Source organism: Gopherus flavomarginatus, chromosome 1 (genome assembly GCF_025201925.1).
Source record: "Gopherus flavomarginatus isolate rGopFla2 chromosome 1, rGopFla2.mat.asm, whole genome shotgun sequence".
Taxonomy (NCBI): domain Eukaryota; kingdom Metazoa; phylum Chordata; order Testudines; family Testudinidae; genus Gopherus; species Gopherus flavomarginatus.
In genome coordinates, this window is record NC_066617.1 from 72,211,343 (window position 1) to 72,223,449 (window position 12,107).

The 12,107-nt window shown below is 41.4% G+C and overlaps 1 protein-coding gene across 1 annotated transcript in view; it reads left to right on the forward strand.

Annotated features, from left to right (window-relative positions):
• TRHDE (thyrotropin releasing hormone degrading enzyme) overlaps positions 1-12,107 on the forward strand; it is a 336,033-nt gene that overhangs the window by 292,847 nt on the left and 31,079 nt on the right. Inside the window, exons 13-15 of the mRNA XM_050934690.1 lie at positions 7,733-7,880; positions 10,479-10,576; positions 11,091-11,198. Of these exons, the coding sequence (XP_050790647.1) occupies positions 7,733-7,880; positions 10,479-10,576; positions 11,091-11,198 (354 nt within the window). The remainder of the gene's footprint in view (positions 1-7,732; positions 7,881-10,478; positions 10,577-11,090; positions 11,199-12,107) is intronic.

Consider the following 12,107-nt stretch of genomic DNA (forward strand, 5'->3'; position numbering starts at 1 on the left):
TCTGCCAGAGATAACTGAGAGGAAAGGGAGGGAGTTGGATGCTTATGGAGTAGCATGGAAGAAGGCAAGAAAATGGATGAATGAAGAAGGGATAGTGATGAACTGTCTAGGAAGAGATTATTATCTTCTTCAGCCAGGCGAAGGGGATGAAGAGGTAAGAAACATGACAGGAACAGTCTTCATAGCCTCAAATTATGTTAATTTCCATAATTCCTACAGTTTCTGTGAATTGTATTTTCCTTTCATTGCTGGCTGACAATTATATTCCATGTCTTCCCTTTGATAGGAAGGTTCCTCCTGCTGCTGCCACTTCTCTGATTATTATAATTAGTATTATGAAACATTTCTATAGCTCCATAACTTGGTATGGTGATTTAAAGAGATTTTTAAGAAGTCACATTAGAAGATCCTGATTCTACCATCCTTACTTATCTTTGGGAGGTATCTTATTTCATGAACGGTTACATTGAATTCCAGGTACTGCTTGCACCGTATGATAATATTCAAGTGAGTTAAGGTGCAAGAACTGGTATCATTAGACAAATATAGAATAAAACAACAAAACCAGAAGAGTGGGCAGAGCAAAGGGAGTGAAGTAGGGTGCACTGAGAGGTGAGATACTGGCAGAGGCAGAACTGCACAGAGAATGAGGACAGAGTGAGAGCAAAGAGACTGAATTTATGTGATAAGACACAGGGAGCCTGTGAAGAGACTGTAGGGGACTATGGCATGGTGCTCAAAGAGGTGAGAAAGGAAGAGTATTTTAGCTTCTGAAAATTGGATAGATGAAGGGAGAGTCAGATAACCTGGTGAGGAAGAATTTATAATTATGCAAGTGAGACAGAGCTATGGGATGAACTTGGGATTTGGTAGTGTGAATCAAGAGGAGGGGGTGAATTTTAGAAATATAATAGGAGGCAGAGCAACAAGATTTGATGTGTCTGGATGTGTAAGAGAGAAGGAAACAAAAGAGCCAAAGATAACCCTAAGGTTTCAGTTCTGAATGATGGGGAGAAGTCTCAGGAGGGATGGAGGAGAAGAGGGTTCAGGAAGAAAGGTAAGAAATTCAGTTTAAATTAGAGGTGGGGTACCTAGGAGGAGATATGAGAGGAAAAGGAGAGAGGGAAACCCAACTGGAGATATCATGGGTGGGTAGGTAGATTTGGAAGTTGTCAGCACAGAGGCAATAAGAGAGACTGTCTCATGTTATTAAAGAGGATAATTATCATCATCTAGAAGTTGCCACATTAAAAACAATAGAGAGAGCAAAAAGTTAATAAATAATGGATTTCTCTGGATCTTGTCCTCACACTTATTTTCTACATGAAGAATCATTACAGAAATCACTGAAATCTTTCTGTTTTGCAGCCAAGATTTCCCTTTGATGACTAGCTCAGAGAAACTGAATTTCAGGAGCAAGATTTTAAATGTACCACAGAGCCTACTACAATACAGATATATCTGTTTGTTTCTTAAGCAACATGCTTTTCTACAGTCATTCTTCTTGTTCTCTGTTCCATGTTTTTCCTTATGTCAATCAAATTATCAGTAACAATAATCACAAACACAATTAGGAACCAATTACACACATACAACTCCAAACTAATTTTCCTTCTTCGCTAACACTATCTCCAAGATGTTTAACTTTGCAGTCAATCTAATATACTCCTACTCTCATTAATTATAGCTACCCATTTTTACAAAGCATTAGAACCTAGAACACAACACTTGAATAATACTGTGTGGCTCTTGGAATTAGAAAAATATATAAAAATGATGCAATTTCAACCTAGTTTACTTGTTCTGGCTCTACAGACATGGAAATCTTGACCTGATCACTCATATAACTCTGCTTCTCTGTCCACACTTCACTACAGGGGCCACACTCTAATCCCACTAACACTTTTGCAAATCCAGACTAATTCATTGAGCTAAATTATGCCATTGTCTCTTTCTTTCTTGCAAGAGCTACCCTGATCTTGGGTCTTGGCACAGAGCACAGCCTCAGGCCTGATCTACACTGCAAAGTTAGGTCAATGTAAGTTGTCTTGTGTCAACCTAGTTGTGCATTTGTCTACACTCAAATTTGTCTCTCATGGATGTAAGCACCCCATTATGGGTACATAATAGTTTCACCTCCATGAACTGCATTGAGTCATGGTCAACATACTGTGGCTGAAGCAGTGCGAGTGTAGACACCATGTGACCTATAGTCAGGGCCAGTGCAACCATTTAGGCAAACTAAGCAGCCGCCTAGGGCCCCTAGTGATTGGGGGTGCCTAAAAGTCCCCTCAGGCGAGGAGGTGGAGTGAAGGTGAGCTGAGTGGGAAGGTGCGCAGGGAGGGCTGCCTGCAGTAACGACGGGGGGGAGGTGCACAGGAGAACAGCTCCCTGCCTCAGCTCACCTCCACTCTGCCTCCTCCACTGAGCACACAGCCCCCATTCTAAGTCTCCTCCAATCAGTGCCACACGCCTGGGTGGGGAGGAGAATTAGAGCGGCGCCAGCATGCTCAGTGGAGGAGGGGGAGCCGAGGTGAGCTGGATGGGGAAAAACTCAGGCAGGGTTAGCTGCCGTGGGGGGGAGTCTCCCCAGGCAGGGTTAGCTGCCATGGTGGGGGAGGGGGAGGTGTCCCCAGGCAGGGTTAGCTGCCATGTGGGGACGGAGTGGAGAGGGATTAGTTGTCGTGGGGGGGGGGGGGAAATAGTTGCTGCGGGGGGGGGGGGTTACCTGGATGGGGGGCTGAGTTAGCTGCCATGGGGGGGTGGGGTTAGCTGGGGTGGGGGGTGCAAGGTGGAAGTTTCGCCTAGGGCACGAAACTTCCTTGCACCGGCCCTGCCTATAGTGACCCTACCACTCCTCTAGCAAATATCCCACAATACCTGACACTGTCCTCTCTGGTCACAGTTGTGAACACCACTGCCCAGGGGTCATTTAGCCTGGAAGACAACTCTCCTCTCTTTTAAAGCCCCACATATTTTAAAATTACTTTTACTGATTGCCCAGTTTAGCAAGCACACCTAGCAACTTTTCCTTGTTGCATGCAACTGCCCAACCAACAATACCTGCTATGTGTTCCAGACACGCCCCTGCCTGTAGTAGACAGGAACTATTTGATGTCTTGGGCCTATGGGGAGAAGAGGCTGTGCGGACACATATGCAGAGCAGTTGTAGCAATGCAAACATCTATGAGCAAATTGCATGGGCGATGTAAGCAAAGGGGTATGACGGATCAGCAGCAGTGCCGCATGAAAATGAAGAAACTGCGGCAGACATACCAGAAGGCCAGGGAAACCAACAGCAAGTCTCATGCCATGCCGCAGACATGACGCTTTTGCAAAGAGCTGCATACTGTACTTTGCGGAGACCCCACCGGCACCCTACAGAGCACTATGAATATCTCAGTGGAGCCTGGAGACATAAACCACTATGAACAGTGAGAAGGAGGATGGAGGACATGCAACTGGGGGGTTCAACTATGCCGCAAGCCAGGGTCTGTTTAAGATTCCACCACTGTCTAGTCATTCCCAGCAGCCAAGCGTGGGCTATAATCTGTGTGAATGCATTTCCTATTACAGTGTTCAAATATACAGATGGCGCCTGACCCCAACATTGCAGGACACCGAAAAATTAATGATTTTTCATTTTTATTCATGCTGGAAGAGGTAGCAGTTCAACAGGTAGAGTTGTTATCTGCTTTTCATTCCCCTCTAGAATTAGCCTGGGGGGTGCGTAGCGGTTTATTTATGTACACAGGGACGTCCTTATTTCTTTAGTCCTCCTGAGAGATCTCCATGAAAGTTCATGGAGGTATTTTGCCATCTTCACCTGAAGGTTTCTAAGGATAGCAGCCTTGTTTCTTCCACTATGGTAGGACACTTTCCTACACCACTCTGTGATGACTTTGACAAGCACTATTGCAGTAAACAGGCAAGTGGCATAGTGGCTTTTGGACGTCAGCCATAGCTTCGCCTTCTTGTACCATTGTTACCCTCAGGAGCAAGATATCAGCTAAAGTCACCACCACCTGTGGAAAATAGTGCCCATATTGATTGACCATTGTCCTGGGGGCAGGGACGATGACATTTTATAGTTTCATGCAGCTGAACAAGTTCCTCCTCATTTCTCACTCCCAACCCCTGCTGCACCATACTCACTGTGGCTGGGTGCAGAGTGGTGCTGTGCAGAGGGACTCCAAAGATGAAGTGTCCATGTCATGTTTAAAACCTTTGGGGAGCAAAGGAAAGGCATTCTTAAACTTAACTTTCCCTTATGACTACACCTACAGTGACATCTCTTTTTGTTTTGTCTGTAACTGCTGCTTTTGCCACCTTGAGAGATTCCCCCATGGAATGCCTGACTGTGATAAAGAGGAGAAAGAAGAGGGCAAGGGAGAGTATGTTCAGTGAGATCCCGCAAGCCAGTGCTGCATCAGACAGTGAACAGAGGACCTGGAAGGTTAATATTGCAGACAGTATTGAGAGGGGGAGAATGGACAGTAGAAAAGCGCAGGAGTTAGAGAGGGAAATGCATCAGGACATAATAGGGCTTCTCTGGCAGCAAACACAAATGCTGCAGAACTTGTTGACCTAAGGTTCAACAGTCATGGGCCCAGCTTCCTTTGCAGCCAGTGGAAAACTCCATTTTAGCATCTCTCTACACCCTCAACGTTCCATGCAGCATCATCGGTCAGATACATACCCCACTTCATACTGGGAAACAGTGAAGAGAAATACAGATTCACATACACTGACCTGCAAGCGTCCCAGGGTGTATGCAAAACCAAAATGAACTGAAATGGACCTGAATGGTCTTTCTTCTTGTTAAGTTCTGTTCTGTTTATTTATTTCAGAAGTTTGTATTGAATTTGCTTTTATTGCACATTGGGTTTTTTGCACTGATTATGGTATGCAACAAAAAATATTTTTTATAAATTATTTGTCTTTATTACTTCACAAAATATGCTGCAGAGTGCCTACTGCTACTCAGAACACACAGGTAAAGGTTATAAAACAGGTCTACCTTGAAAAAAAAAAGAAATATTTGTTAACCTCAATTTACATATAAGTAATAAACAGGGCCAGCAAGACAGCAGGGTGAGCAGGTGGCAAGAGACCGCAAATTTGTGTTTCAGCAAACAGAGGTGGGGGAGAAAGAGCATGGAGCTTCCTTCCTCACCAGACTCCATGTCACCTTCCTCACCATCTGCATAAACTTTGCTTTGAGGGGTAATCTTCAAAAGAATACATTTCAAAGGCGATTTTGACTATAAAAGAAAGGAACAGAAAACCCCAAGCTCTTTCATTTTCACCTAAGAAGACAAAGGCACCTGCACCTTTGGGCCTCTGGAAGAGATCCTGAGCAAGGAAAGGGTCAGCCAGTATCTTGCTGGAAGACAATGGGTGAGAGAGGCCATCTTAAACAAAGCCTTGAATCAGAACTTGCTGGATTGTTTTAATCTTTTAGATTCATTTTCATTTTATTTGCTTGTAACCATTTCTAGCTTGATCTCTTCTATGTGAGTTCACTTACAACCCTATCTTCTTTTGTTTGTTTAATTTTTTAATCAAAACCAATCCAGGGCTATGTTTAAATGGAACTATTTGTTAACTCCAGTTAACGTATCAAACTGTTGAGTATTGACTTCTTACTGGGGCAGTGGCTTTTAATAAGTGAACTGTCATGGAAAGGTCTGGACAGTGCAGAACACACGTTTTTGGGAAAATGCAGGACTGGGAATGTGTTGGGTTCACCGTGCAAGCAGTAACCAAAGGTGATGGAAGCTAGAGTGTGGCTGTTGTGTTGCTGGCAGGCTGCTGGGGTCAGAACTGCTGGACCAGGGCTGCAACCATACACAGACACTCAAGGTCTGACTGCAGATCAGACCCTGAGTAATGCTGATAAGCTACTTGTGAGCAGCCCTGGTTGGGAGATCCAATAGCAAAGCATTGTGAAGCTCCCAAGGTTGTGAGGCAGGCGGTGATACAACCACTCACTGGTTTGGATTGCACCCTGTAATGTGACATGTATATTGCCAACATTTCCCAAAAGGCAGTGTGCCATCCGACAGTAAGTTGCATGCTCGGATACCTACCACACTGTGAATTTACATAAGCAATCCCGGTGATTATGCGCAGGACTAACTCAGACAGCCAAGTATGCAAGCGCACAAGCGATATACTAACTGCAGCGGCTTTATATCAATGTAACTCACATTGACCAAAGTTTGCGGTTTAGACGTTGCCTCAGCTCTCTGTATACTTCCTATGGCCATCAAGTGGGCAAGGATGCCGTGGAACAGGATGAGGAGTGACTGACCGAGTTCTGGTAGGGAAAGAAGATGAATCCTTTCAAAGCCAGCAGTAACTTACTTCCTTCCCCAGAGCAAAAGAAGAACAGGGGTAAAATTGTGTCATGAAGTGAATTTTGGGGCACAGTGCCTCCTGGGCTATGAGTGTGGTGGTGTAGCTTACAAACAGGCCCTTGTTTAGGATTGTGCCAAGAGACACAACGCTAGCACAAAGGTTTCAGTGAAGTTACTCTGGATTTAAACTGGTATAACTGAGGTCAGACTAGCCCCAGGTCTTTGAATAGCCTGGTATCCGTGGTCCCCTACATAGCACTTAATCTTTGTTTGCCTGTATGGATTGTCTTCTCAGACAATTAGAGAAATGAAAGGGAACAAAGAACTATGAAGATATTTCAAACCCTTGCCTATGTTGAACCAGTCCAGTCCTGAAAGTTTAATGAAAACAGAATTGCTATTTCTTCTTGCTGCAGGCATAAAACTTCAGTGGGAGTTAAACACAGGCATTAAGAGAAAAATAGGCCTGCGTGTTGCTAGAAAGTTTTCACAACAGAGTTAAATTTTACTATTGCATTTTAGATTGTTAAGAAATAAAGCAGTTCAAAAAGGTAAAATGAACAAAAATCCTGAAGCTTGAAGTTTCCAGTATAGAATTTTAAAAAGAAACGTTTAAATATTTGTGTATCTGCTACACTTTGTGTAAACATGTAACTTTAAACAACTTTCTTGAAATTCTGTGAAACTGTTTCACTCACTGGATGAGGCTCTTTATTCCAATGGAAGGATGAAGCAGCACTCTGATTTATTTGTAAGCCAGTGAAAAATGGAGTTTATATGAGAAGAGCTAACACATCGTTAACTACTGTGATCCTTTTGAGTGCTGTTTCAGTTTAACAGTATAACTTGTTCCAAAATGATTTGCAATAGACATCAGACAAAGCTGCTTTTGGATCTGGGGGAGGAATTTTGAAACTAAAGAATGTCCCTTCACAATCAGTTCTTCTCAGTTGCCCATGACCTGTCAAAATTTTCTGAGAAGCAAAATGCCTGGGCTTGTTGATTTTGTTTGGACCACATTCTGTCTACACTGTAGCAATAAAATATTCTTTCTTTCTTTCTTTCTTTCTTTCTTTCTTTCTTTCTTTCTTTCTTTCTTTATTTCTTTCTATATTCAGCTACTTTACTGTTTGCATTTTTTAATAGACACTGGGTTCTATTTAAATTAGGGATGTTGGCATCCTGTAAAAAGACACTCAACACATAAGAGTTGAGGGTTTTTTTAATAACACTGACTTTCATTTCATTATAATGTGATGTATTTATCATGCTTTTCTGCCTTTCATTTGCATATAAAAAACCCTCATTTTTGCATCATCATGTACCTTCTCTGAAAATAATAATTAACATGAACTTCTTTGACTGTGCAGAGCTGGCTATTTGCCTCAGAATATTCCTCTGGAGATTATCAGATACCTTTCCGAGGAGAAGGATTTTCTGCCTTGGCATGCTGCCAGCCGAGCTCTTTATCCTCTAGATAAATTGCTGGACCGCACTGAAAACTACAACATTTTCAATGTAAAAGATATATTCTCTTCTTTTCTATTGTCCTGAGATGAACTAGTCCCCAGTCAGTTATTGTAACTGATCTAGGGATATTAACTTTCTTTCTAATTATTTTGTATTTAAATGTAGCAATTGTCAAACTTTAATTCATTTGCATTTGAACAGTGATAAGGGCTATCTGAGGCATATATAATAAGTGGAAGGAAACTTAGCTGTTCTTCCTATAAAATATTATGACAAATTAGTTGTTTGATTCTTAAAAAACAGTGTAGACTCCAAATTCTATAGTTCTCTGGAGCCACTGGACTACACTTTCATTGAGGCCCAAAATAAGCATGGACAGAAATTGTGCTCACAGAATTTAGCAAGATGCATGCAGTTGAAGTCTATATTGTTAGTCATTAATTTCATCCTGAAAGGCATAGTGAAGTCAATGCATTTCCCTTAATTAACACGGATTAGATCACAACTGAGTCAAAAACCCATTCATAATTGGGACCAAGAGAACAACAGTAGCAACAAACAATCAATAATCCAAATAGACTTGACAAACATTTTTAAATGTTACCTTAAAAAATGTTACTTAATCTTGAAGCATATTTGCTAAAAGGAACATTGCTTATGACACAGACTTTAATTGTATTTCTTTCTTTCTTTCAACAATTATAAACTGTATTACACCTGTGTACTGTCAGTGAATTTTATGTACTCTGCAAAATTAATTGCCCAACCACTTGTGCATAATTTTATAGTACTATTGAAGTGAAGAAACTGTATAAAGTCTGGTATATTTAAGGAGACATTTTTTAAAATACACCCAATGCATGCTGGCATGGGGAATTTATATAAGGAATCTATTACAGATTAATACAGAAATACTGGAAATGTTTCTTCATGAACCTATGATCTGAGTCTAGCTCCAAACTGGACAGCTCTCGTGTAAAATCACACTTTTTGTCTTCCTAGTCTATCATTACCTGCATTGAGAAATCATGATTAGACCGTGATTGCTGTTTCACTTTTAGACATGACTGTAAAGAGAATACAATTTTAATAAACAAAACTGGTAAAAATTAATTGCAGGGTTGTCTTTTACCACTACTAATTCTTCCTGCAATCTGAAAGCAGAGGTGATGGCAGAAGAAGTATAAACTCATTATAGTCACAGAATAATTTATCTGCTTGAGAAAGCTATCCAGTGCATCTCCTTTGGTTCTGTCATCGCACACATATGCACATGCATCCATAAAAATAAAATGGATATTCTCTTGCATTATTTCATTTCCATTCTTTTTTTCAAAGCAGTGAATTCTAGTGGCAGAAAATTATGCTGTGACTACAGTGACAATAATCTACCTCATAACTTGTAACTGAACGTAAAGATGCCTAATGTGCAAGATGTGAGAGTAAGATAAACATGTCTTGTGCTGTCTTTGATATTTATACACAGCAACAGCTAAATGGACATTGAAATAGTGTCATTATATAACCTAGTCTTGATATGCAGCACACATTGTTCACTATTATTAGATCAGTTGGCTGCACCTGTGTAATGGTTTTGCTGTAGCTATGAAAGTAAAGATGATTATAGCTAAGGCTACAATTTGGTCACAGATGCTTTTAGTAGACGTCACAAACAGGTCATGGGCAATTAACAAAAAGTCATGGCCCATGACCTGTCCATTACTTTTACTAATAATACCTGTGATTAAATCTTGGAGAGGGCACTGCGGGAGCATGAGGGGGTGCTGCTGGAAGGGAACGTGAGGTGGGTGTTGCTAAAGGGGACGGGGGGGCTGCTGCTGAGGGAAGTGTGCCCAGGGCCAGTGGCACCAGCTGTGGAGCAGCAGACTGCGAAAGCTCTGGCCCACCACCTGGTGACCACTGCCAGGGCCAGCAGACCACAGCTGCTCCAGCCGGGCAGCTGGGGGCCACTGCTTGGGGCCATGGACCATGGCTGCTCTGGCCGTCTGTCCAGGGAACACTACTGGGGGCCAGCAGAGCAGCAGCTGGTGTGGCTGTCCTAGGGGCCAGCTGCTTGGGCAGCCCTAAGGTCAGCCACACTGGCCCCTGAAGAACTCACGGAGGTTGCGGAAAGTCATGGAATCCGTGACTTCCACGACCTCCGTGAGAGGCACGGAGCCCTAATTGTTGCTATCAGTTATCTCTCTATGTATGTGCTAAGTGTGTGTTTAAATGTTTAATGATGGTCATTATTCAGACATTCATTGTGAAGTCAAGACTGGCTTAGCTAGAGTAGGCATTAGCCTGTCCAAGCTCCAGCAATTCTTCACCTTTGTATTGTGAGTTCAAAATACTGTTAAAGTAAACAGTTTATAAATTGCTGTATCCTTTACCATTAAATTAGCTAACCCAGTAGACCCAGTCATGTAGCTGTTCTGTAGATTCATCTTCCAATGAAGTAAGAGTGGGATTTCATACAAAAACACTGCAATACGAGATCTAAATCCAAGAATTTTGGAAGTGGGGCATAATTAAAAACATCAATCAACAGTATTTCAACTTTGAACTGTAAAATCAAAAATAAAGTGTAATTCTGAAAATATATTTAACCTTTTCTTCTTCTTCTTCTTCTTCTTCTTCTTCTAGGAATATATTTTAAAACAAGTTGCAACGATGTACCTCAAACTTGGATGGCCAATGAATAATTTAAACAGATCCCTTGTTCAAGCTGCCTACCAACATGAGTATTGTTATATTTTTTTATTAATTTTCACAGGAGATAGTTGTAGTAAAGTACTTACCCAATACTTAATGTGAATTACAGCATCCTGAGATACCTTTCTATCCTTTTCCTCCTTTCATTTCTCCTCACTTGAGGGGGCTAGGTGCTGTGAATCAGTTTCCTCTGCCTGGAATTTTGAGAACAGACATGTTCCTGTTAAGGTTTAATTTAAGTGCTGGCTCCATTGGAGACTTTGGGATTTGAACTCACGAGGCCATTGAATTTAGTAGGGTTGAGTGAATGTAACACTGCCCATATTGATCCATGGCCTTTAATTAAAAATTGTAACTGTAACAACATGGTACTTAGTTGTTACTCCAGGATATACAGTTACCACATCTTTAATATTTTTGTTTAATTAAATATTAACAGCTCCTTATAAGAAAGGTTGGAATATTTTCTTCTGAGAATTTCAACATACCTATTTATTAATGTGAGCTCATTAGTGTCTCTGTTTGTGTTTTCAACTAACCCAGAGAATTGCGTCGAGAAGTCATCATGCTAGCCTGCAGCTTTGGTAATAAACACTGTCACCAACAGTCTGCAACGTTAATCTCAGATTGGATTTCCAGCAATAGAAACCGGTAAGTGGAACAAAACTGCATCTCCCGTCCACCCAGCTCAGAACTATAGTATGAGTGTGTCTCTTTAATACACACTTTTTGCATACAGGTAAAAAATGAAGCAGAACTCACCAGCTGTCATTTAAAACATTGCTGTGAGGCTGCAGACCTAGAAAGGGTGGGAAAGATCTCTTAATTTGTGGATGGGGCAAGTAGAGCCTCCTGAGAAAAAAAGGAACTTGATTTTAAGGAAGGATGTAATGGAAGAAAGAGAGGATGCTTGGTAGATGAAGACAGGAATAAGGGCAACATGACAAAAAGTGTGAAGCTGTAAGTGGGAAGGAGATAAAGGGAGAAGTCTTTGAGAAGACCTGAAAGAGAGAGAGAGAGAGGAAAAGAGATGAGGAAATGTAGTAGAGGGAAATATTAAGTAGAGCTTTGTAACTCAAGATACAGAACTTGAAAGAGACGTCGTAAGAGGCAGGAAGCTAATAAAGGGATTCAAAGAGAGATAATATAATAAGAGCAATGGGGGGCATTAGCAGCAGTATAATGGACAGACAAGAAATATAAATGGCAAGCAGAGCAGCCAGAGATTTACCTAATTCAGGTGAGGGTTGTCAGGTCATTGACAATGTGCAAAGTATGTATATAAGTGCAGTGTATTAATAAATAAAGTAGCATGATTATTAAATCATGCAGTTATCCATGGAGAGTAAGGCAAATACAGGTGAGAACCACAGCTTTCCTGTGAAAGAATCATCCTTTTTTTCATCTGGTGGAAGGCAGGAAACCAGTTTCCACGTATCACGGGCTCTGATGTTTTGTTTCTAGGTAAAATATTTTATTTCAGATGAAGATTTCAAAAGCACCTAAGTCCCTTTTTAAAATTGAACTAGGCACTCATTTTCAAAGGTATTTAGGTGCAGA